Genomic DNA, 27,063 nt, shown 5'->3' with positions numbered 1-27,063 from the left:
TTTCTTGACTTTCACCACACTTTACAAGATTTGGCTGACCCTTTTTCGTCAAATCTGTGAGCGGAATTGCAATAGCGCCGAAATTTGAGATAAACTTAAAAAATATCAATAAAAATACACATACAAAAGAAATATCTGTCAATACCTTTGAGAAATTGTCTAACAAATCTACTACTTCCTGCTTACATTCTACTGTTAACTCTGGATTTATCTCTACATCTTTGTACGTTTCTGTACCCTGCTTTATAGGACACAAAACTATATCCTTTTCTACTCTACTCGAAAACTCATCACTACTTTCATTCGGATCTAATCGGTCATAATCTCTCTGATCCTCCTCTACAATAGCTGCTCCAACCTTACTTAAAATACCCTTATCTGGTATAGACTTACTATCATCCTTCCTTTCACAGTACTGTTTCAGCATGTTTGCATGAAACGTTTTCAACTTTCCGTCTACATCTATCCTGTAATCTAGTCTATTTACTACCTCTACTACTACGTAAGGACCCTTCCAATGTAACAACAACTTATTATGTTTCGTAGGTAACAATACAAGTACCTTACTACCTGCCTTAAACCTCCTATCTCTAGCCTTCCTATTGTAATACTCTTGTATCTAGCACTACTTTTTGCTAACTGTTGCTGAGCTATCTTACACGTATCCTCCAACTTTCTTGCAAATCCATAACATACTGGTAAGTGGTTTTAACCTCATCATTCTCCGTCTTACCAGCCATAACTCTCTTAGCACAGTTATCGGTCCACGGATTGTTCTGCCGTAAAGTAACTCAAAGGGAGAAAATCCCAAACTTTCTTGCGGAACTTCACGGTAAGCAAACAACATAGCATTCAAATACCTATCCCAATCTCTAGGTCTCTCACTACACATACGCTTCAACATTTGCTTCAAACTACCGTTAAACTTCTCTACTAAACCGTTACACATAGGGTGATACGGTGTTGTAGTTAACTGCCTTAATGACAATAACCTACTAACTTCGCCATAAGGTCTGACGTAAACTGCGATCCACAATCGGTAAGCATTTCCTCTGGCACTCCTAATCTACTGTACATATCTACTAATGCCTCTGCTACTCTCTCAGTTTCAAAACTAGGTAGTGCTATAGCTTCTGGATATCTAGTAGCATAATCTACCATAGTCAAAATGTACCTGTTTTTCCTATCAGTCATAGGTTCGATCGGACCAACGATATCGACAGCAACTCTCTTAAACGGAGTATCAATCAAAGGCATTTTTCCTAACGGAACTTTACTTACTCTACCCTTAGCTATAGTACGTTGACAAATACTACATGACTGACAGTACCTCCTAACCTCTGCCATTACTCCTGGCCAGTAAAATTCGCCTAATACCCTATCACTCGTTTTCCTTATACCTAAATGGCCTGACAGTAACGAATCATGTGCAACTTTCATTACAGTTTCTCTAAGACATTTAGGTACAATCAACTGTCTACTTTTGTCTAAATTCTGGGCGGTATACTCTCTATATAACAATCTATTCCTTATCTCAAACCTAACTGAACCTTTAGCTCTACACTGCTTAATCGTACCTTCCTCAGCCTTCTTTCTACACAGATCTAACGTGCTATCTTTCTGTTGCTTTTCTAAGAATTCCTCTCTAGATACATCTAAAATCTGAGACGGAACTTTAAGCTTTACTTGCTTCTTAACTTTGGCTTGCGCCCTAGTTTCTACTGCTGACGCTAAGCTACTAAACTGAGGTTCTACAGCTCCCTCTACATTACCAATTATAACATCATGGTAGGATTATCTACAACCAACGCCTCTACTGTACCCTTGAAATACGGACAATCAATATCTATTCTAGCTACATCTAGCCTATGTTCACTCCCATCTATGTACTTACATCTACGGGTTTTCTCTAAAAACTGACTTGCTTCTACTAAGTTCCGTTTCACTATCACACATGTACAGCCTGTATCTCGCATAGCGATTACATCCCTACCATTACAAGTACCGGGTTTTGTAGGACATGTACTTACACTAAGCATACCTAACTCCTCAACATCACTTAGTTCTATAATGCTATTTCCACTCTCTGACCTACTTGACTTACTCCTATCTCTATCTCTATTTCTTCCTCTACCTCTACTCCTAGATCGGTCACGGCCTCTACCTCTATTTCTACTTTCCTTACTATTTCTATTCTCCCCTTTACTACTTTCCTGTTCCTGCTCTACTTCTAACTCTGCTGCTGCATTAGCACTATTACCGCCGTACTTTCCACTCCTACAGTAATATGAGCTATGCCCTATTCGACCACACTTATTACACTTCAGTACACCAAAGGGTTGAAAACCTCTACCTCTATTAGCAACATTGCTACTACCTCTATTACTAGTGCCTACATTACGACTACTAGGATAGTGTCTCTGAGGTATTTCATATGGTTTATAGCTCCGGTCCTTATTGGTTCGATTCACGACATACTTGGGACCTCCACGAGTCTTTGCAAACAAATCTGCATCTTCTGCTACATCCTTAGCTTTAACTAACTTCTTACTACTCAAATTCTGGTATAGTTCTCTATTACATACATCTAAAAATTGGTCCCTAAGAATAAAATCTAACAATCCTTCGTACGTTTTCTCTACCTTACTCAATCTAAGCCAACCATCTAAATATCTACTTAGGTCTCATTATCCCGAGGCCTTTCAGTTCTAAACTTTTTCTTATAGCCATCGTCAGTGAGTTCGAACTGACGTAGCAAAGCGGCTTTCAGTTCATCATAATCCTTCCTATCTTCCAACGGAAGTCTATCAAAAACCTCTCTTGCCGTACCCTTTAGAAGGAACGGTAAGTTAAGTGACCATATCTCTTTATCCCAATCCTGCGCAACAGCGTACGTTTCGTACACATTCAAGTACGCATCCATGGAATCAATTTTCTCATCAAAGGGAGACATCTTAACCTTTACCTTTTTCTTACTCATCTTTTCTAAGTCTGTCTTGAACTTATGCTCTGTTTCTAATTTCCTACTTTCTGCTTCCTCCTTCTCTGTTTCTAACTTCCTAGCTAACATTAACTTCTCCTTTTCCATTTCTAACTTATCCTGTTCTAACTTACGTCCGTATTCTAACTTATCTAATTCTAACTTACGTTCATACTCTATCTTTTCCTTCTGCAACCTAGCCTCTAACTCTAATCTTTCCTTCTCAGCTTCTAAACTACTTCGTCGTTCATATTCTATCTTTTCCTTCTGCAACCTAGCTTCTAACTCTAATCTATCTTTCTCTGCTTCTAACCTATCTTTCTCGGCCTCTGCTCTTAATTTCTCTGCCTCTAATCTATTTTTCTCTGCCTCTAATCTACTATGTCTTTCCTCCCGTTCCCTAGCCTGCTCTTCCTTAACAAAGTTACGTAACTCCTCTCCTTCATAACCTAACTCCTGTCCTACCTTCGTTAACTCTACTACATTAGTCATGTTTGATTACACTACGTTAACACTATATAACACTACGCACTACAGCTACTATAACAACCTGAGACACTAAATAAACAATCGTGAGGGAATACTAGACTACACTAGTTTACACTAAGGCTCTACAGTTACCACTGAAGCCAAAACAAAATACTATACTCTACGTATATACTACACAAAACGTCCTCACTAAAATAATACACTAAGTTGCGCAACAGTACTATGTGTCAATCAAGGTTGCATAGGCAACAATCAACAAAGTACAGTGACAGTAGGCTGTAACAATACCTTAGCCTTATCAAATATCAATCAACTGTAACTGGTGTTAACACTTTAGTGTAACAAATAAACAAAAATAAATCAACGTGCTTTATCCTAAGATAAAGTATAGGTATAACACAACAGTGTAGCACTAAAACCTAAGAGTAGGTTAAAAGTATATGCAAGTAAACAAGCTTGCTAAAACACACAAATTAAAATACTGTATCTAGTATGTATACAGTACACTAATACAAAATAGGATCACTGGGAGAAGTAGGGCGACGCACAATTAAGAGTGAGTAGGATAACTCTCCTTGTCAAGGGCGGTCACTCTCAGCACAGATATATGGTGGCTTAATCATAGAGTGACACAAAATAAACCCAAAAGAAAAATAAAAGGAACGAACTCACCCCAGAATCCAAGTGTCGTATACAACTGTCTATTAGTCTGTGACCACTAAAGCTGGTTAGCTGAAGTTACGGATCTGTCCTTGTCTTGTCTGAGGTAAGCCGTCACTCTGAAAAATGAATAAAACTATTATATGTGTAACAATAAAACAAAACAAGAGGAATCTTTACAAATTATTGCTGCAGTTAAATGGGTGTTAATACTGTTCGAATAGCTACTGTGTCTGGTCGACCAATCCCACTTCTGACACCATTGTGACAGGAAAGGCCGTACCGGCGACAGTAACCATCAGAACAAATCGACACCCTTTACAATATTTACAAATTTATTTACAAAAGATGATTATTTACCATGAATAGATGATATGAAGAAAAAAAAAAAACAAAAAAAACCAAAAAAACTGATTATAAGAAAAAAAAAAAGAAAGTTCAGTATCTCTAGATACAAAAGTTCTTATAGTCCATTCTAATCTGACGTGACACAGGTCTTTAATGTAATTGTGAACTTTAAGTAGCACAAAGAAAACGTAGCTTCTAAATTCAGTCCCTTTAAACCGTGAATACGTTGATTCCGTGTTGGCTCCCTATGGTGGTAGGTGATTGCATCCCTGAGCTGACTTCAGAGGATAACAAAAATCATCGTCTTTGCGGTTTACGGCACAACCATGGGACGTAAGCTCTGCGCTGGGAATATCACATCCAGCCGAGTGAAGACAAGTGAACCTCGGGCATTGTACTTCCGGGGTATGACATCACCAGGAAAATCGTCTGGCGGAAGAAGCTAAAATATATAACATATGGTAAGCACCATAGCAAAACAAATAAGTCAGGGCATAAAACTGCTCCTTTGGGTACACCATACCTCCGTAGGCTCCCATAAATAATACGTGCTACTTATACAAAACATATGTGCTACTAAGTTCAAACGTCACATGATTAAAATACGTCACTTATTACTTCCATATTACAAAGATTACTTACTTAAAAGACTAAAGTTAAAGTATGAAATGATATGAAAAGTATATGATGAAACATTATAGATACGGACATGATAAACTGCAGCTATTATTTACAACTACAAATTAACAAAATTCAATGTAAATCAAACGTTATATGATAGTTGGCATCCATATAATATCTAATGCCGTACACTACAACGGACATTAAGTAGATGTGCTATAGACTGGCACACAATTACAAATTACAATAATATATACATACATGGTGCTAGACTTGACCATATAGATTTATACATAACAATACAATGCAGTAATGGCGTTCATAATTAACAAAATGTTTGACATAAGTTTTTGAAACAGTGCTTTACAATTATCACGATACAAATTTCAGTATAAATCTAACATCTTATATAAACGAAACGTTTAGACTCCTCTTTCGAAATAATTTACAAAAGTCTGAAAAATTTAATAAATCATCCTGACATACCGAAACTAGCTAAAATCATATGCGAAAAGTAAATGTTACAGAATCTGTAGAATGCACAAAAATTTACCAAATAAAAATCGTAATGCAAAAATCATACAAAAATCTAACAAATAAATTTCTTACCTCGATCGAGAATAAATTTCTAGCAAGAAAATAATTCAGACATAGATTCGTCTATAAAGTCGTAAGGTGGTGTGCGCAAGGCATATCTAGTCCAGTCTATTTAAAGGGTAATGTCCCGCCAAATACTAAATTTCATGGGATTCACGGCTAAGCCGTGGACTCCGACTATTGTCATTTTCACGGGATTCACGATATAGCCGGGGAATCTAACTACTTTGGCGCGAATTTAAATTGACAATTTGAGGCCCATTATAGTGGTTTTGGGGATAAAAACATAAATTACTGAAGTTTATAAAATATCAACTTTCTTATTACTGAACAGAATTTAATGAAATTTACATGGAAATTTAAGTTATGAAATACAGAAAAACATGAGAAGTATTTCATGCGTGAAATCTGACATTTACCTCAATAACTCAAAAATTTACAAAAAGATGATGCAATACCTGCATTTACAATACATATAAAATAAGGCCCGTATGTCAATTTGTGACAAATAGGTTAGTATTTGAAAAACCTGGTTTTACGTTTGAAAAACCTGGTTTATCGAACGTAAACCTAAGTTCACGCTCGTAAACCCAAGTTCACGTTCGTAAACATAGGTTCACGCTCGAAAATATAGGTTCAGGTCCGTAAACTATGGTTCACGGTCGTAAACATAGGTTCATGGCCGTAAACCCGTGTTCACGCCCCAAATTCATTGTTGATTCTATAATCCTAATATATCGACCGTAAACCATGTTTTACGTTTGATAAACCAGGTTTCTCGATTGAACTATGAGTTTCGGTCGTTATCCTATGTTTACGATCGTTATCCTATGTTTACGCTCGTAAACCCCGGTTCACGCTCGTAAACCATAGTTTACGAACGTGAACCTATGTTTACGACCGTGAACTGGGGTTTACAATCGTGGCCCTACATTTACGAGCGTGACCTATGGTTCACGACGTTATGCTATGTTTTCGCTCGAAAATATAGGTTAGTATTCGAAAAACCTAGTTTTACGTTCGAAAAACCTAGTTTATCGATCGTTAATCCTAGTTTTTCGACCGTGAACTAGGGTTCACGTAATTATTGGACAATTGGCTTGCCATAAGCGATTTGTCATCTCAATGTCTGCTGAATGAATATGCGTAATAGGTACAGTGTTACTTGGCGCAATAAACAAATAAGTGAGACAGAAAATTTGAAAGACTGGATGTTTAGAGTAATTAAACTATAATTTTCACTAGGTATATAAATGACCTATACTCTATACTAACATAAAGTATTGGGGAAAACCCAAATGAAATAACCTAAACTTTTCTGTACTATAATTACAACGCGGAATTTACCTTAGCTTTAGCAAAATACCAAAAATAAACGTACTGATATTGATCAAGTAGACTAGAGTCCGCACTTAAACATAAAAGTTGGCTTGCTTAATTTATACAATTAGAATAAAATGGTTTAAGATACCGTAAAGCACTTTGAAATGATTTGGAAAAACACATATTCCTAAACAGAAAGGTGTTTAAAGAGTTTGTTTATTTTTTTGAGCATTATGATTTTACTGAGATGACAGACATACTAAGATAGGTCCATACTATTTACTGTAAGCTCAGACGAATGTATCACAATCTGTGAATTTGCCATTTACTCAAACTGATATATTTCTTAAATTTTATAGAAGTAGGCCACTTGTTGGCCACTTGCAGACTTTACTAACACATATACGTTACAATATATATATAGAAGTATAACTGTTTTACTTATTTACTTTCAGAAGCGCTCTTCTGCACAAAGTACAAGTGTCTGTACGAAAAGTTGGGAATAAATCAAATATCTGTATCAGCAATATGAATTGAGGCAATTACGAAAGTCTTTTTAAGTGTAAACTAATACCACCTCAATAACGTTTCATGTGTAAAAAGCTTAAAATCAATGTACGCACACAGACAAGGAACGAACAATTGTTGGTGCATGGCTAGAAAATAGGTTGAAGATGGTATAATGTTTAAAAGAAGTGACCATTTCGAAGATTATGAGAATAACTTCTTGAAAATAAAACAGGGAGCTAAAGTGGTTAAAACTCAGGATGACAAGCACAGATACATCAGCCTCTATCATCAGAAGGAGGACTCATCATGATAAATTGATAACGCTCCGGGTAAAAATACGACGAAATATTCGGCATGAACTTTAAAAACCAGAAAAATATTCTATATATGAATAAATCTTTAATATAAAATGTAAGGATGCGTCCATAATATAGTACCTTTAAATACGGAATTCCGTTAAGGCCGTCGCCTTTGAATTGTTGATCTGATACTCGATAGTCAATGATGAAAACGCGCAACAGTACGATGATGATAACGCGACAGTACGATGGTGATAACGCGACAGTACGATGGTGATAACGCGACAGTACGATGGTGATAACGCGACAGTACGATGATGAAAACGCGCAACAGTACGATGGTGATAACGCGACAGTACGATGGTGATAACGCGACAGTACGATGGTGATAACGCGACAGTACGATGATGAAAACGCGCAACAGTACGATGATGATAACGCAATAGTATGATACTACGATAACGAATACGCGATATCACGATTTATCCTGTCACTTGCAGTATTTTCGACCCGATATCAGGGTGCCGTATATCTTTCTTGATATACCGTCAGTTGATCATGTGACCAGTGATATACGGTCAGTTGATCATGTGACCTTATGATCGATATTGTTGTCATAAGAAATTTTGCAACAAAACCATCATCAATGTGTTGGAAATGTCCGAACTAAGAAAATGAGTGGTCAAATAATGAGTTTTTATTCAAAAACGAAGAAGTTATTGCGATTTTGCCGGTAATCACGTCATTATATAAGGGACGTCATTACGAATATGACGTGATTAAAGCGGTTGTCGCACACTTTTTTTTGTAAAATAAATTGCCAAATATCGGAAAATGAAGTAATGACAAGATAAATAGAATAATAGGTTAGTGCCTAAGATGGAGAAAGTTTATCTGGCTCGGCTCCGGACGTTATCAGGTTCGCCTTCGGCTCACCCGATAACCTCCTCCACCTCGCCAGATAAACTTTCTCATCTACGGCACTAGCCTGTTATTCTCTATATAACGATGGTAAAAACACGACAGTACGATGGTGAAGACACGATAGTATATCGCATTATCATCATCGTACTATCGTATTATCGCGTTTTTGTTATCGAAGTATCACGTTATCATCATCGTAGTATCGCGTTTTAAAATATATTTTCGTGAAATATTTACGAATTGAAATCTAAGTCGGGTTAGCTATTTCCGTCAGAAATGTGAAGAAGATCACATTTTTTTTCACAATGTATGGGTATATTTTTATTTTCTAATGCAAGAAAAAACTCCAAAGCCATCGCCTTGTATATGTACCTATTTCAATCTGTCGTCGATCGACTTCGGCGCCTTTGTATGATTAATAACCAAACAATAACAAATAAATATCACTAATAGATTCACATGAGTTTCTTTTATATTATGCTATTCTTCTACGAAAGAATTTTCACCTAGAGATTTGTTAGAGGCATGATCGGGATGATTGGGGTGACAAGTGGAGGGGCGAGGTGGGAGAGAATACAACTTTGCATGTTGAAAAATATTAATGGAAGGTTTAAAGTTTAAAAAAAAAAAGAAAAAAAAAAGAAAAAAAAGAAAAAAAAATGTGTTGGGGGGATGGGCTGTGACCAGGTCGGCGGGGGATGGGGGGGGGGGGGGAGGGGGTGGGGGGGAGGGGGGGGGGGGGGGACCGGGTGTGGGTACACAACTGCACATGCTGATAATAAATTATCCTTATATAAGTCAATGTAAAACAAGGGGCCCCCTAGAGAACCACTAGAGCATGTAACATACTAAATATCTAATCTCTGGGCCTTATGGTTTGAGACAGGATTTTATAAAAGGTTTTTGTAACCCCGTGGAATTATTTTAGCAATCTTGGTAAAGGACTACTTTAAAATGCTACATACCAATTTTCAAAGCTCTAGGCCATGAGGTTTTGTACAAAAAGATTTTCAAAGTTTTCCTTATACAAGTCTATTTAACTATGTGACCCCAAGGGCGGGACCATATTTGATCCTAGGGGGAAAGTTTGAACAATCTGGACAGAGGACCAGTAGATGATGCTACATACCAAAAATATCAAAGACCAAGGCCCTGTGGTTTTGGACAAGGAGATTTTCAAAGATTTTCCCTATATAAGTCTATATAAACCATGTGATCCCCAGGGCGGGGCTATATTTGATCCTAAGTAGATGATTTGAACAATCTTGGTAGAAGACCATTAGATGATGCTACATACCAAATATCAAAGCCCTAGGCCCTATGGTTTTGGACAAGAAGATTTTAAAAGTTTTTCCTTTCGGTTGCCATGGCAACCAGAATGCTGTATGGAATTCAATTCTTTGGATAATTTTTAAAGAAGACCATCCAAGGAACATCCCATCCCTATGAAGTTTCATCAAAATTTTGCCTGGTGGTTTAGGAGGAGATGTTGTTTAAAAGAAATGGTTGATGGACGCCGGACGTACGGCTGACGGACGCCGGACGGTGAGCGATCACAATAGCTCACCTAGATCACTTTGTGCTCAGATGAGCTAAAAAGGCATATGTTCGGTCTCGGTTTGGATTCGGTGTATATATGAAATGGCCTTTAATTCGCAAATGTCTAATGTACATTTTGGACTTCTCCCAAAAAACTTTTCACAAATTTTATATAAATGAAATCAATAGTTAAATTTGGACGTATTGTGTTTAACAGTTTATAGATCAGTCCGCTAAACAGTTTATTTAATACTACCTCTTTTTATTGATTCAGGCATTGAAATGAATATGGTTTCGATCATTTTGTTTGGTTTAAATATTATTGCTCATGGAAATGCTGCGTTACCATGTGAGTATACATCATTATTTTTTTCTGAACAAACGTATGTTACTACATAATCAATATCTAATTATGAAATGTTTATGTTAAAATACGGTGTTCCGTTAGGGCCAGCGCCTGCTCTCTGTGAACGCGAAGCGCGAAGGTACGACGGTACGATGGCGAAGCGCGACAGTATGATGGCGAAGCGCGACAGTACGATGGTGACAACACGACAGTACGATGGCGAAGAGCGACAGTACGATGGTGGCGCGACAGTATGATGGTGACAGTCCGTCGTATTGTCGCGCTTCGCCATTGTATTGTCGCGCTTCACTATCATAGTGTCGCGCTTCGCCATCGCAAGTCGCGCTTCACCATCGTACTGTCGCGCTTCGCCATCGAACTGTCGCGCTTTGCCAACGCACTGTCACGCTTCACCATCGTAGTGTCACTATCGTACAGTCACGCTTCGCCATCGTACTGTCGCACTTCACCATCGTACTGTCGCGCTTCGCCATCGCACTGTCGCATTCACCATCGTACTGTCGCGCTTCGCCATCGTACTGTCGCGCTTTGCCATCGCACTGTCGCGTTTCACCATCGTAATGTCACTATCGTACTGTCGCGCTTCGCCATTGTACTGTCGCACTTCACCATCGTACTGTCGCGCTTCGCCATCGTATTGTCGCGCTTTGCCATCGCACTGTCGCGCTTCACCATCGTACTGTCGAGCTTCGCCATCGTACTGTCGAGCTCTACCATCCTTTCTCTGTTTTTTTAAGGTAATATGCGCCACCTAACGATTTTCAACGGACTTTTATGAAATTTTGCAAAATTTAAGTTGACAATATTTCCGATTGACTGGTATTTTTTCCAGTTTTCTGTTATTCTCCATTAAATTGAATAAATTACTCAAAAAACGTAATTTAATTTTATACTACAGTCATGTTTTACAAAGTCTCCATTGCTTTTTCTGGCCACATTTGCTTGATTAAACAATCTACTGTGCACATGCATTCAATACCTTTAAAAACTGTGCTCTTTGTATGGTTCGAACCTACGTCTTCTGACATCAGACCGTGCAAACTTTCATCGGTGTAGTCTATAACAATTTAGAAAACGATCTTGGTTTGACAGGTTTAAGCGACAGATATTGAACAGTCACTGTAGTAGTATGAATGAAATAAGGAAATAAAATATAAAAAGAATAGAAAATTAATGTGTGTAAGAAAAAAGAATCAGTCTTTATATGTCCAAACTGCACTTTTAGCCCGGATAATCTATTGTTTTAATAGGACCTATATAAAAACTGCAATAATTTATCGAAATAACTGCATTTTTATTAAGAACACACCGTCTTCTGCATTTTCTTATGTACAACTGCACGTAGTCTTCGTCACACGAACTGGCCAACTGCACTTCCGGCGAGGAAGTTCGAACTTTTGCATGTTTCTTCTCCAGCTACCGGCTTGTGCATACAGGTCACGTACAGTATTATTTTCTATAACGGTTCGTTTGTCCCTGTCATGCGTTCGACAGAATACCAAAGGAAGATAAAAATACACTGACATGAGAATTTCCAGAAACGGCATAAATCATACTTGGAAATTATCAGTTCCGTGAACATAAATTTAAAACGAAGTCTTAGATGAACACCAAAATATCGTCGGCCTCTGTCGAAAAGGACGTATCTGCAAAATGCCAATTTTTCAGGAGACACAAAAAACGAAAATTCAAAAACAGCGTATATGCAAATAGAAGTATACAATTTAAAAAAAAAGCAGCGTTAAAAAGACGTATGTGCAAAAACTATCTTAAAAACTACACCATTCCGCTGCATGAATATGATTTAAAAGAATCCCAAAAAGCTTCATTTATTGCATTTTATTTAAACAAACACTCAAAACTATGTAATTTGTGCAAAATGGCGTTTTCATTGCAAATACTTGTACGTCTTTTTCGCACGTCAATGAAATTTATTATACATCCTTTCCTCACGGGACAATTTTTGACCTTTGCGATTGACTATTGTATCCGATATCTTCGCAAAAGACGCGGGAACACTACCTTTTCGAAAATGGCTTGAATTTTTATTGGCAAAAATGCCTGTTCGTCCGTTTCGAATGAGGCCGACGATATAAAGTAATAGAATCACTTAAAGATTGATTATAAACATTTTGTTTATAACTATAACATTTGATTTGTGTATCAAAGGGTGCTTGTTTGTAAGATTATATTCACTTTTCTGAGAATGTTTTAGCATTTCGACAAATATTGTTAATGTTCTCAAATTTGAATAAGGTTTGTTTAAGAACTGAAGCTGCAACTACAAATAAAAAAAAATCAGCGTAAGCCCGGTGAATACGACTTTTGTCTAGAATGCGCTTTACCGATACGCATTTCCTAGTTCAATAAAAGGACTGTTTGTATTTCTGTGTCATGTATAGGAGAGCATTTTCTCGAAATCATTCATTTATTTCAAGAATCTTATAAAAAAAAATCTTCGTTTTATCATTATGGGAATTCAATATCATTATATCCACAAACATAAACAGAAACTGAATTTAAATTAATGGAAATTTACGAAATAAGTATAAAAACGTCGTTATTTTTACTGGGGGTAGGGGAAGCGCCACGGTAAATAGAGCGAAATCTAAAACGGTGACCCCCATTTTTCTTTTACGGAATTGATAGCGATTGAAATTTTGCACGCTTGTTCAAATTTATTCAAAAAACTATGTGGCAGTTTCTTAAATATGTGACGTCGAAATACACTTGACAAATTATATATCATTGGAGAGATAATTTTAATACAAACTTGAAAATAAAGAATTTTTGCCGTATTTTAGTTGTATATAAAAACGCTACATAAAAAGCCTGTCAAGTACGTCATTTTGCGCTCTGCTGAAAAAATGACGTTAGTGGTCATGTTTGAAGATTTACAGCTGCAAAATGGAGAATAACAGAAAACTGGAAAAAATACATGTCAGTCGGAAATATCGTCAACTTTAAAATGAATATCAACCGGTAGGGTGTTGTTTAAACGAATATCACACAACCGAGTGTTATTTATGAACAAAATAATATTGTATTCAAAATTAACCTCTAATATTATGTATTTACACGTAATTAATTGTTTTGTGAGAAAATATTGTTTAATCAGCTCATATTTTTCAAGCCACGTTAAAAGTATACTATATTGTCAGCTAAAAATAATAAAAATACGCTGTTGTATAAAATTTGCTCATAAAGATTTTGGTAATTTTTATGCAAAAGTGTCAATTAGGTCTAGAATACAGTCGTTTGTTTCCGCTTACCCGAGCGACCCTGTCTTTTACCACTGACCCTAAAACACCCTATAAACGACTGTACTACCCCTCTTCCTCTTGCGAGTGATCAAAACAATAAACTGACATCTAAAAGTTGAAAAAAAAAACAGCCGATTTTAAAGTGACTGATTTGCTTGAAGGTATGTATATTTATATTTCATTGGAAGCTGAACATGATTTGTTTCTGTATATAATGTGTTAGTTTGATTACAGGTAGAATTGTAGCAAAAAACTCGATTGATCACTGATTTTGTCCAGAAATTGTACATTGTCGGCGTCAAAAGTACATATTTTCTTGCTTGAAGAATGATCTACATGTAAATTCTACGGTTTCATGGATAAAGAAACAATACTAGTTTGGTAAAATGAAATAAAATCATTGATAAATTCTTCAATTTGATTATAATCGTCAATGAAAGAAGATTCGGTGTTATTTCCTGACTGTATGCATGCTTGCTCAGGTATTGTACAAGTGCTTGCGAGTTTCGTAAAAAGACTGTATGCCTGTTTGTGAGTGACTTATTTATAAAATATCGGCTTTTCTTATGCTCCTGTAGTATTTCTTCATTATTATAACCCGCAAACAAAGTTTGAAGGAGGGTGGTATATAGCAGTCAACATGCGGTCTGTCTGTTAGGTCTGTTAAACTTTGTATATGTGTCCTCATAAATTTGGTCGTGCAATTACTTCAATACTATTACACCTACCTCTCTCAAAGTTTACACACAAACATCGGCAATATGTAGTTTATGTCTGTCTTATTCTTTTCATTTTCTTTTTAAAGTGACACTTAAAGGTGAAACAAGGTCTGTTTTTCGTGTCCGTGCCATAACTTCCATAACTTCTTTATGCATTAAGGGATAATGAAATAACTTGGCACAGATGTTCACCATCATGAGACCACAATGAGACGATGTGTCGCACACAAGACTATATTTTCTAGAATTTCAACCCATTGAAACCGATATATCGTCGCAACTACAATTAATAAGATGTGAAAATATGAATAGTAAATGGTGTGATTTTTAGTAAAACGGCGCCAGGTTGAATCCACTAATCCTTTGTGGATCGCTTTCTTGACAGCGTCGCACAGTAAACAGCTCTATTTTAGTTGTGTCTTTGTATTTGTCATAAACACACGCAATTTAACATGAAACTTGTCTTATTTTACTGAAAATACATTCTACGAATGAAATAAGTCCCCATTTTACAATCAGAAGTGCCATTAGAGGAAACAATGAGGGTTTATTTGCTGAGCAAGAAGTGCTCAAGGTGAGCTTTGTGATCACCCTGTGTCCGTCGTCGTCGTCTGGCGTTAAAAATTTGACTGTTAACTCTGTAGAGGTCACACTTTTGGTCCAGTCTTAATGAAACTTGGTCAGAATGTTACCCTCAATAGAATCTTGGACGAGATCGATATTTGGTCATCTGGGCTCACATTTGTGACCATTCATTAATGAAACTTTTTTCAGAATGGTTCTTTTGATGATATTTAGGTCGAGTTCAAATCTGGGTCAGATGGATCAAAAACTTGGTCACCAGGTCAAACAAAGAAAGAGCTAGTTAACACTGTAGAGGCCACATCTATACCCATATCGTAACGAAACTTTGTCAGAATATTAATCTTTATAATCTATAGGTGACTTTTAAATCTGGGCCAACTGGGGTCAAAAACTAGGTCATCAGATAAAATCAAAGGAAAAGCCTGTTAACTCTCTAGAGGCCTTGATTATGGCAATATCTCTATGGAACTTGGTCAGAATGTTAACCTTGGTGATCTTTAGGCAAAGATCAAATCTTGGTCAAGTGGGGTCAAAAACCAGGTCACCTGTTTTGATATCATAGGAAAATCTTATTAACACTCTAGAGGCCACATTTATGATTGTATCTCCATGAATCTTGGTCAGAAAGTTTACCTTGATGATCTTGATGAAACTGAAACAAAGACGAGGTACAACTAACGCAATTTTTTAAACAACGGAAGTGGATTGAGCCAGGCTTAGCAATGAAAACGACTAAATCCGCAAAGATAGATTCCCGGCGTGTGCAAGCGTTATCACTTTCAAATTTAAATTATTTCAAATAGAAATAACGGTTAAATCATGACAGGTAGTAATCACGACGACTGTACTACTCGCGCGCGGTATTTGTAACGATAACATGTTTATGTTATTATTGAGAAAGGGGGAATCGGGTAGTGAAACCATTAGACTATTTCTGACAAAATAGTTGTACTATTTTTGAATCTTGTTGACTGATTTACCATGAAGTTAACCCTGAATTACTAATAAGGACTTAATCGACTTTTCCGATAATGTTTTCGTTATCGTTTTCTATTTAAGGACATGATCCTTGGGCCTAGGATACTTGCGTGTGCAATAGTTTTTAAAAATCAGAGGATCATTTTGTTGGCAGATGGACAGACAGACGGAGGTCAACCTATAGTCCCCTCCTGTCTCATCTCATCGATATTTTTAAATCGTCAGGTAACATTTCTTCGCGTGATTCCCATAGGGAATCGACGGTTAATTTCTTGCATGGAATAGTAGGGACCCTGTGTAAACTTTCAGTTTCTAATTCTGTATTATATGATAGTATATGTGTGTAAAACCAACACTGAATACTTGCATGTAACGATGCTGAACAATTCAATTCATTATATAATTAAGTAGGATAGCGAGTCACAGACCCTCTATCCCCACCCCCAATGGATTAGTACAAGCATAGCATGAGGAGTCCGACATTAAACGACATTATTTACATGACGACTGATCCAAAGAGACAATTTTGTATGCATTTTTATTTCATGTACGCCTTTAAAGGACATAAATCGCCTACTTTACTCGCATGATGGAATACAGTTTCACTCGCAAATACGCGTTCAGATCAAATACCAAAATTTGCAAGTCGGCATACAGTGAATGTTTTTCCACCGACTAGATAAAAATATATTTCATTCAAAAATGCAACAGATATTTAACATCTTATTTACATATATTTATGGAGTATGCATATTTATTTCTGAAAACATCATGCATTATTGGATTACAAATCAATTTTGACGTGTTATTCATCTGTTTTGTCACTTGGTCGAGTGAATTTTCATGCAGTGTGGAAAGACACAAGTGTAATATTCTTTTTATTACATGTAAACTTTTCCTGCTGAACCATCAAATTCCTATCATAGACCAAGTCAATTCAACCAATGTCTCCTTTTCTTAAAACGACGTCAACGTCAAAGCTTTATTACACTAGTGTTATACCAAAAGTATGTAGTGGCTTTTATCACTCTCTAGAGATCAAAACATGTAACTGCTATAATGTATTTCTACATGAATCTTTCTGAATGAGTGAACTCTTGTCTTTAGTGTGAACTATTGTCTTTCTATTTAACTCTTTTGACATAACTATAGAATAGTACAGAATGACAAGTTTAACTGTATCTATTTTCACGTTCGATTTGCAACATAACATACGTATTGACATTGCAGTTACTTTCTAGTTTTCTTGTGACATTCATACTTCGGCGCTATTGACCCATTTACATTGATGAGTCGCGAAACTCTTAAACTGTTCCGTAAAATATAAATATCAACCCGAACAGTCAAATGGTGAGTCCACACACTTGACAGAACATTCTTCATTTCTAATAGATCTTATCTTATAGTAGTGGTTATAATGTTTGTAAAAGTGGTTGTTGTAGTAGTTGTAGTTGTACTAGACATTTACGGATTAAGTCTACGTGGACTGTGGACACCTAAGGCGATAGATTTTTCAAGGGGACCGTCTCAACATAGTTTAATTATATTATGCACGATATGAAAAAGAGTTTATAACGGCAATAGGGTTTGAGTTATTATATCATCACTATGCGGTAGGTAATATAAAATTTGGATGTGCCTGTTTTTAGCTCGACTTTTCGAAGAAAAAGTAGAGCTATTGCATTCGCTCCGGCGTCGGCGTTGGCGTCTCCGTTGGTTAAAATTTTTGATAAAGTCAAATATCTCTGTTACTGTCAAAGCTATTGACTTGAAACTTAAAATACTTATTTACTGTCAAAATCTACACAAGGAAGAACAATCTACATAACTCTGATTGAATTTTTACAGAATTATGCCCCTTCTAATTTAGCATTTTTGGTTATAGTCTTTGATAAAGTCAAATATCTCTGTTGCTATCAAAGTTATTGACTTGAAACTTATAATAGTTATTTACTATCGAAGTATACACCAGGAAAAATAATCCCGATAACTCTGATTGAATTTTGATAGAATTATGCCCCTTTTAACTTAGAATTTATGGTTAAAGTTTTTGATAAAGTCAAATATCTCTGTTCCTATCAAAGGTATTGACTTGAAACTTAAAATAATTATTTACTATCGAAATCCACACCAGGAAAAACAATCTGCATTACTCTGATTTGAATTTTGATAGAATTATGCCCCTTTTTAACTTAGAATTTTTGGTTAAAGTTCTTGATAAAGTCAAATATATCTGTTACTACCAAAGCTATTGACCGGAAACTTAAAATACTTATTTACTATCAAAGTCTACACCGGGAGAAACAATCCCTATAACTCTGATTTGAATTTTGACAGAATAATGCCCCCTTTTAAATAAGAATTTTTTGTTAAAGTTTCTGATAAAGTCAAATATCTCTGTTACTATCAAACCTATTGACTTTAAACTTAAAATAGTTATTTACTATCGCAGTCTACACCAGGAAAAACAATCCTCATAACTGTGATTTGAATTTTGACAGAGTTATGTCCCTTTTTAACTTAGAATTTTTGGTAAAAGTTTTTGATATTTTTTTTTGATTTAACGTCGCACCGACACATGATAGGTCATATGGCGACTTTCCAGGTTTAATGGTGGAGGAAGACCCCAGGTGCCCCTCCGTGCATTATTTCATCACGAGCGGGCACCTGGGTAGAACCACCGACCTTCCGTAAGCCAGCTGGATGGCTTCTTCACATGAAGAATTCAACGCCCCGAGTGAGGCTCGAGCCCACATCGATGAGGGGCAAGTGATTTGAAGTCAGCAACCTTAAGCACTCGGCCACGGAGGCCCCCAAAGGTTTTGATAAAGTCAAATATCAGAGGATGGGAGCAAAATTTAAAGAACTTTACTGTTGAAGTCCTAAGGAAAATGACAACAAAGGGAAGAATTTCCCCGAAAAAAACTCTTAGTCCACTAAAATTATTAACAGGTACAGATGTGTCAAAATACACCTTAACTTTGCAGGTACCATCCATGTTGTACCAAAGAAAAGTGGTCTCGGTTTTTACCTACGGCTAATAATAAAAAAAGTTACAAAATAACCTATTTCTAGTAACATAAAAGGGAAGTAATTCAATAAAAAATATTGTAAGTGAACAAAAAAAAAGAATCTGCCAAATAAAAACAAGAGCACCGCAATGCAAAGCATCATAAACACAAAACAAAGTCATGTGACCTTAAACCTCTAAGTGTGACCTTTGACTTGAAGCGAGCTATGTACTCTGCACGTCGTCTCAATGTTGTGAACATTTGTGCCAAGTTTTTTTTTAAATCCTTCAAGCAGTTTAAGAGTTACACATCGCACTCGTAACAAAGTTATATGACCTTTGACCCCTAAGACGGACACACAGACAGACAGACGGTCAGACGAACACCAACATACGTTCCTTCGGGCGTATAATAACAACAAAGGAATGGAGACGCAAGATATTACGTTTTCTACAGTTTTCGCAATGTTTTACCTGCTGACCTACATTTTGATCCCAGCTAACCCAGTTAAGATTTATTTTCATTTCGGACGACGGCGACGATGGAATACGGATACATTGCGAACAGATAAGCTCATCTTTTCAACTTTGTCGCAGATGCGCAACTTATGATATTGAAGAACCTTTCGGGAAAGTGTTATGACGCTAGATCAAATACTTTTTGCGATATGCATAACAAAACACCTCTCTGGCGAACAGACATACGGACAGACAAATCCAAGTCTTATCCCGTGCGGTAACATAATAAGCCAGACCTTACCATCATTATTGGAATGTTTTCCTACCACACATAAATTAAAATTATCATGTTGAGACGGTCCCCTTGAAAAATCGATCGTCTTAGGTGTTCACAGTCCACGTAGACTTAATTCGTAAATGTCTACTAGTACTGGCGATGGTGATGTATTATTTTCGTAGTAGTAGTAAAATAGTAGTGGTAGTAGTAGTGGTAGTAGTGATAGTAGTAGTGGCTGTTCTAGTAGTGGTTTTAGTGGTTGTATTGGTAGTTGTAGTGGCTGCAGTAATAATGTCGGTAGTGATGATTTGTAAAAGTGACGGTTGCAGCAGTGGCGGTTGTGAGTTTTAGCAGTAGTACTAATGGAAGTAGAAGCTTTGTTGTTGTGGTAATAGCGGTAGTAATAGTACTAATTATGTTACTTGTTGTGGTAATACTTCGTTTTTTTTGTTTTTTTTTTTTTTTTCGTTAAGTAAACGTTTCAGATGTTAGTTTTCAAGATAAAGAACGTACTTCAATAATCAAAATAATGCAATGAGCTTTAATATTACTTAATGCTTGAATTTCAGTCATGAGATCTATTAGACGACGAAAAAGATCATGGCCCAAGAAACTTAAAAATACAACTGCACAGTCTGAACTTCTTTTTATGAATAAAGACGTTGCACCTTTGACAGAGAACGTTTTGGACGTAAAAGGTAAAGTCAGTTTGATTATTCAATATGTTTATCGTACAGTAATAATTAGTGTACGCACCTGTGACAGACTGAAATATGGGTCTCAGATTTTTTATACAAAGACTAAGAAAATCTGTTTTTTACGGAATCCTGTTTAGCTCATGTCGTGTGTCGTCCGTCGTGTTTGAGGTCGACGCGCGACAATACTACACGACACGCGAAAAAGATACGCGACACAACGCACGACAACGCGACATGACGTGCACATTAAAATCGCGATGTCGAATCTCATGTAACCCGTCGTATCGTGTGTCGAATGTCGTGGCGTGTGGTGAGTCGACCGCCTACTCTTCTAGGTCGACGCACGACATGCGATCAACGCGAGACATACGAAACGACGGGCGACACGACGCACGAACATGCAACACGACGCTCAGCACTAGATACGACGGGCAACAATATGACACGACATCACACGCATCGTGTCGCATTGTCGTGTGTCGTATGCAGTTGTAGTAGTAGATCTATACATAGAGCTCCGAATTCGGCTACCCCTAATGGGCAGCATGTCAATACATGTGAACAACTGTTTAGACGGAGTAGAAGCCATGACTATTGTAGTAGCAGCAGTAGCAGTAGCAAAAATATGAAATTGTCAGTAGCAGTAGCAGTAGCAAAAATGTGAAAGTATAAGTAGCATTAGCAGTAGCAGCAGTAACAGTAGCGAAACATGTGAAATCTACAGTAACAGTATCAACAATAGCAGTAACAGTAGCAGCATAAGCGGTGAGCAGTAGCAGTGCAAAAACATGAAATTGACAGTGTCTGGAACAATTGAAGTGAGCAGCAGTATGCAGTAAGTAGCAGTAGCAGTAGCAACAATAGCAGCAATAGCAAAAACGTGAAACTGGCAGAGACAGAAACAACAGTAGCATCAGTAGCAGCAGTAGCAGCAGTACCAGGAAGCAGTGGTAGCAGAAGCACCTGTCAATTTCACTTTTTCTGCTGCACACTGTTACGCTAACTTACTTTCTATGCATAAGCGACACTAGTCTATTGATGGTTGGTTTCAATACTGTTCAAGGCATTCTGCCCAGGAGACATTACACTGCAATACTAGTAAAACATAACAGTTGAGAAACAACGAAAAAGTTACATCCTATTTCTCTTAAGTGCATGCTTAAACCAAACAGCAATGTTACCTTTATCTTACACTAATGTGCATAATGATATACGTTTGTAACTATAAGTACTGTGTTAAGTAACACCAGCCATGTGGGTAGTACAATTTTGTTTAAGAAATAATATATCTCATCCAGTGATTTGTCGCCCGAGTGATATAATAATACGCATCTGAACGACAAACAATGATTTATTCAAGAGCAAATCACTAAATGAGATATATTATTTCGATTTTAACACGTTACCAAGGATTTTTAACTACATCCTTGACGACATTCATTAAATATTTGCCCGTTTTTAATCGGTTTCTTTTCCAGCGCGCCGCTATGCCGTTTGACGCCATGACGTAATAATTGTGACGTCAGAACAGTGTTGTTGTATAATAATTCACTGTTTTCTGCCTTCTTTGTTAAATAGGAAAATGAATCGGATCGTGTTAGAATTGGTGTTTACTCTAACCCTAACCCTAACCCTAACAAAAACAAATAGAATATGTTACACCATTGGTGTAAAGTTTCGTTTTTACAATTTACTATAAATTAGGTGTCTTACTATACCTTATGTCTCTTACTATATATACAATAAGTCTTACTGTACATTTGGTGTCTTACTGAACATTAGGTGTCTTACTGTACATAAGGTGTCTTACTATACATTAGGCGTCTTAATATAAATTGGGTGCCTTAATACTAATTAGGTGTCTAGGCTACATGTACATTAGTTGTCTTACTATACATTAGGTGTCTTACTGTACATTAGGTGTCTTACTGTACATAAGGTGTCTTACTATACATTAGGCGTCTTAATATAAATTAGGTGCCTTAATACTAATTAGGTGTTTACATGTACATTAGTTGTCTTACTATACATTAGGTGTCTTACTGTATATTAGGTGTTTTACTGTACATTAGGTGTCTTACTATACATTAGGCGTCTTAATATAAATTAGGTGTCTTATTATTAATTAGGTGTCGACATGTACATTAGGTGTCTTACTATACATTAGGTGTCTAAATGTACATCAGGGGTCTTACTGTACATTAGGTGTCTTACTGTACATCAGGTGTCTACTATCTATTAGGTGTCTTACTATCTATTATGTGACTTATTGTACATTACGTGTCTAGCTGTACATTAGGTATCTCACTGCACGTTAGTTGTCTTTCTGTACATTACGTGTTTTATTGTACATTAGGTGTCTTTCTGTACATTAGGTGTTTTACTCTATATCAGATGACTTAATATAAATTAGGTTTCTACCTGTACATTAGGTGTCTTACTTTACATTGGGTGTCTTACTGAACATTAGGTGTCTTACTCTACGTAAGGTGTCTTACTATACATTAGGTGTCTCACTGTATATTAGATGTATTACTGTATATAGGGTGTCTTACTGTACATTAGGTGTCTTTCTGTACATTAGGTGTCTTACTATACACAAGGTGCCTTACTGTACATTATGTGTCTTACTTTACATAAGATGTCTTACTATGCATTTAGTGTCTTACTGTTCACAAGTTGTCTAGCTGTACATTAGGCAAACTGTGATTGTTTAATGCACTTAACAGGACAACTGAAGCGTGGGGGATAGAAATGTATTTTGAGGAATCCCCAATATTTGTCATAGTCCAATGTCCGTTCTGTAATCAGGTGTCAGGTGAAAATATAACAACAATTGGTTTATCATTATATTTAGGATTCAATACCAATCTAACTCTCCCATCAATGCAAGAATGTTGCCGGGTGTATACATGTAGAGATGTTGAACAAGAACAAAATTCGTCATTAAATCAAAGAAGACATGTAGATACTCCCAGATTGAAAGAAGAAGGTGGCAGTTCAGAAGCGATTGTGATAGGAGGGCTCTTGGCATTTTCACTGCTTATTTTATTGGGCGTTGTTTCAATGAAATGTTGTATTGAAAAAATGTATGTTATCCGCTTAATTTTCATAATTATTAGAAAAAAAAAATAGCAATATCTGCTTAAAGTATCGTTTAGGTTTATTTGTTTTGAGAAAAGCCCATATTCATTTCAGAAGTAGTGCCACTATTTGAAATGAATGAAATAATCTGATATAATTTGTAAAAGAACGACCGCGTATTTTTGAATAAATCAGTATACCCGCTTGGTATATTATTTTCAAAATTAGTTTGTATCAGGCTATTTTACTTCACATATGTATCAGAAGAGATCAATATTCTGGTTCCTAAAGCCATGCAAGGATATTTAGAGAATTAAACGAATTATCATCCACTGTACATTTTCTTGTTTCTCTCTAGTTCTCAGATTATTGCGTTTGTTTCAGTCTCGTCTACAATATGAAAGAAGGCGCTAATCAGCCATTACTTTGCTTAATACTATAATAGAATTTCATATTATATGAACTGCAAATATTACTTATACTAATAGTGAGTTAAATGTAAATTTTCTGATCAGCATAGTATGGTCTTGTTAGTAGCTTAGTAGATGTACTTTTATCTGACTTTCGACCTAATTGTTTAAATTCAATACATGGGATGACAGTTGTGTTTCATGAAATTAAGCAAGTCTAATATATTGTATGCTTTACAAGCGCTCGCCTATTTTACCAAATCATGGATCATTATTTGTATATTCCCAGAAACTCCAGTATAGGTCATCGCAAATGTTTTACGATAGGTTTTTGTTTTAAGATGGTTAAGATTAGGTTGAAGAGATTGTCGGTATTGACAGACGTTCTCAAAATGTTGATAAACGTCGGACTGATAAAATAAACGTAAACCAGTTACATTGTCTTTAATTCAGACGAAGAAGAAATGGAAAACAGACACGACAGTCTTTGAAAATACAAAGAGGTATAGAACTTCAACATCTTGAAAGGGAAGTATTGTTAACAACAACAGAATCAACATCAGAATATATAACCGAGAGAAATTTATTTCTTCAGTGCGGAACTAAACAATCTAAACACGATGTCAACATTATTAACGTATCGCAAAATAATCCAGAATATGTGTTTAAGGCGAAATCACATGAGGCGAAGCAAATATCAGTTCGTTTCAATAGACTGAAAAATGTCAGTACACAACATGCATGTGATGATATTGAAAGAAAGCGAAGAAGGTACCAGGAAAGTGAAGTGGCATGTGGCAAAGATGTTCAAGTGTCTATTGTTTAGCCGTTGTCGGCTCCGGCAGATGAGAACAAAGAAGGTAAAATATATGTTGTTTGTCGTTATCGGCTCCGGCAGATGAGAACAGAGAAGGTGAAGTGTATGTTGTTTGCCGTTATCGGCCCCGACAGATGAGAACAGAGAAGGTAAAGTGTATGTCGTTTGTCGTTATCAGCCCCGACAGATGAAAACGTAGAAGGTAAGGTGTATGTTGTTTGCCGTTATCGGCCCCGAAAGACGAGAACAGAGAAGATAAAGCTTGTGTTGTTTGCCGTAATCAGCTCCGACAGATGAGAACAGAGAAGGTAAAGTGTGTGTTGTTTGCCGTTATCGGCCCCGACAGATGAGAACAGAGAAGGTAAATTGTATGGTGTTTGCCGTTATTGGTCCCGGCAGATGAGAACAGAGAAGGTAAAGTGTGTGTTGATTGCCGTTATGTTAACAGAGAAGGTAAATTGTATGTTGTTTGCCGTTATCGGTCCCGGTAGATGAGAACAGAGAAGATAAAGTGTGTGTTGTTTGCCGTTATCGGCCCCGACAGATAAGAACAGAGAAAGTAAATTGTTTGTTGTTTGCCGTTATGTTAACAGGAAAGGTAAATTGTATGTTGTTTGCCGTTATCGGTCCTGGCAGATGAGAACAGAGAAGGTCAAGTGTGTGTTGTTTGCCGTTATCAGCCCCAAAAGTTGAGAACATAGAAGGTAAAGTGTGTGTTGTTTGCCGTTATCAGCCCCAACAGATGAGAACAGAGAAAGTAAAGTGTGTGTTGTTTGCCGTTATGTTAACAGAGAAGATAAAGTGTGTGTTGTTTGCCGTTTTCGGCCCCGACAGATGAGAACAGACAAGGTAAATTGTATGGTGTTTGCCGTTATCGGTCCCGGCAGATGAGAACAGAGAAGGTAAAGTGTGTGTTGATTGCCGTTATGTTAACAGAGAAGGTAAGTTATATGTTGTTTGCCGTTATCGGTCCCGTCAGATGAGAACAGAGAAGATAATGTGTGTGCTGTTTGCCGTTATCGGCCCCGACAGATGAAAACAAAAAAGGTACAGTGTATGCTGTTTGCCGTTATCGGCCCCGACAGATAAAAACAGACAAAGTAAATTGTATGTTGTTTGCCGTTATGTTAATAGAGAAGGTAAATTGTATGTTGTTTGCCGTTATCAGTCCCGGCAGATGAGAACAGAGAAGGTAAAGTGTGTATTGTTTACCGTTATCAGTCCCAACAGATGAGAACAGAGAAGGTATAGTGTGTGTTGTTTGTCGTTATCAGCCCCAACAGATGAGAACAGAGAAGGTTAAGTGTGTGTTGTTTTTCGTTATGTTAACAGCGAAGGTAAAGTGTGTGTTGTTTGCCGTTATCGGCCCCGACAAATGAGAACAGAGAAGGTAAATTGTATGGTGTTTGCCGTTATCGGTCCCGGTAGATGAGAGCAGAGAAGGTAAAGCGTGTGTGTTTGCCGTTATGTTAACAGAGAAGGTAAATTGTATGTTGTTTGCCGTTATCGGTCCCGGCCGATGAGAACAGAGAAGATAAAGTGTGTGTTGTTTGCCGTTATCGGCCCCGACAGATGAGAACAAAAAAGGTACAGTGTATGTTGTTTGCCGTTATCGGTCCCGGTAGATGAAAACAGAGAAGATAAAGTTTGTGCTGTTTGCCGTTATCGGCCCCGACAAATGAGAGCAAAAAAGGTAAAGTGTGTGTTGTTTACAGTTATCGGTCCCGATAGATAAGAACAGAGAAGGTAAATTGTATGTTGTTTGCCGTTATCGGCCCCGATAGATGAGAACAGAAAAGGTAAAGTTTGTGTTATTTGCCGTTATCGGCCCCGGCAGATGAGAACAGAGAAGGTAAAGTGTGTGTTGTTTGCCGTTATCGGCCTCGATAGATGAGAAAAGAGACAGTGAAATATAAGTTGTTTAGCCGTTAGCGTCTCGTGCAAATTAGAATAGAGAAGTTAAAGTGTCTATTGTTTAACCATTACTGGCCCCGACAGATGAGAAAAGAAACGGTAAGGTGTTTGTTGTTTAAACGTTAACGGTCCCGACAATTGAGAAAACAGAAAGTAAATTTTCTATTTCTGTTAGTATGGTGGCTGTAGATG

At 36.9% G+C, this 27,063-nt stretch overlaps 1 protein-coding gene across 1 annotated transcript; it reads right to left on the bottom strand.

The window, feature by feature from the left end:
* Positions 1 to 2,673: 2,673 nt before the first annotated feature.
* LOC128547177 (uncharacterized abhydrolase domain-containing protein DDB_G0269086-like) lies at positions 2,674 to 6,175 on the bottom strand. Its single transcript, XM_053518951.1, has 2 exons — positions 5,708 to 6,175; positions 2,674 to 4,919 (listed from the first exon to the last, which is right to left on the bottom strand). The coding sequence occupies exon 2, from the start codon at positions 3,470 to 3,472 to the stop codon at positions 2,678 to 2,680; it is 795 nt and encodes a 264-aa protein (XP_053374926.1). The 5' UTR covers positions 3,473 to 4,919; positions 5,708 to 6,175; the 3' UTR covers positions 2,674 to 2,677.
* Positions 6,176 to 27,063: the final 20,888 nt, after the last annotated feature.

Source organism: Mercenaria mercenaria, chromosome 12, assembly GCF_021730395.1.
Source record: "Mercenaria mercenaria strain notata chromosome 12, MADL_Memer_1, whole genome shotgun sequence".
NCBI classification, from domain to species: Eukaryota; Metazoa; Mollusca; class Bivalvia; order Venerida; family Veneridae; genus Mercenaria; species Mercenaria mercenaria.
Note: the sequence above shows the minus strand (reverse complement) of the source record. Positions and strands in the feature narration are given on the sequence as shown.

Coding starts and splice junctions, on each gene's coding strand:
- LOC128547177 (XM_053518951.1), bottom strand. CDS start 3,472: ATGACTAATGTAGTAGAGTTAACGAAGGTAGGACAGGAGTTAGGTTAT.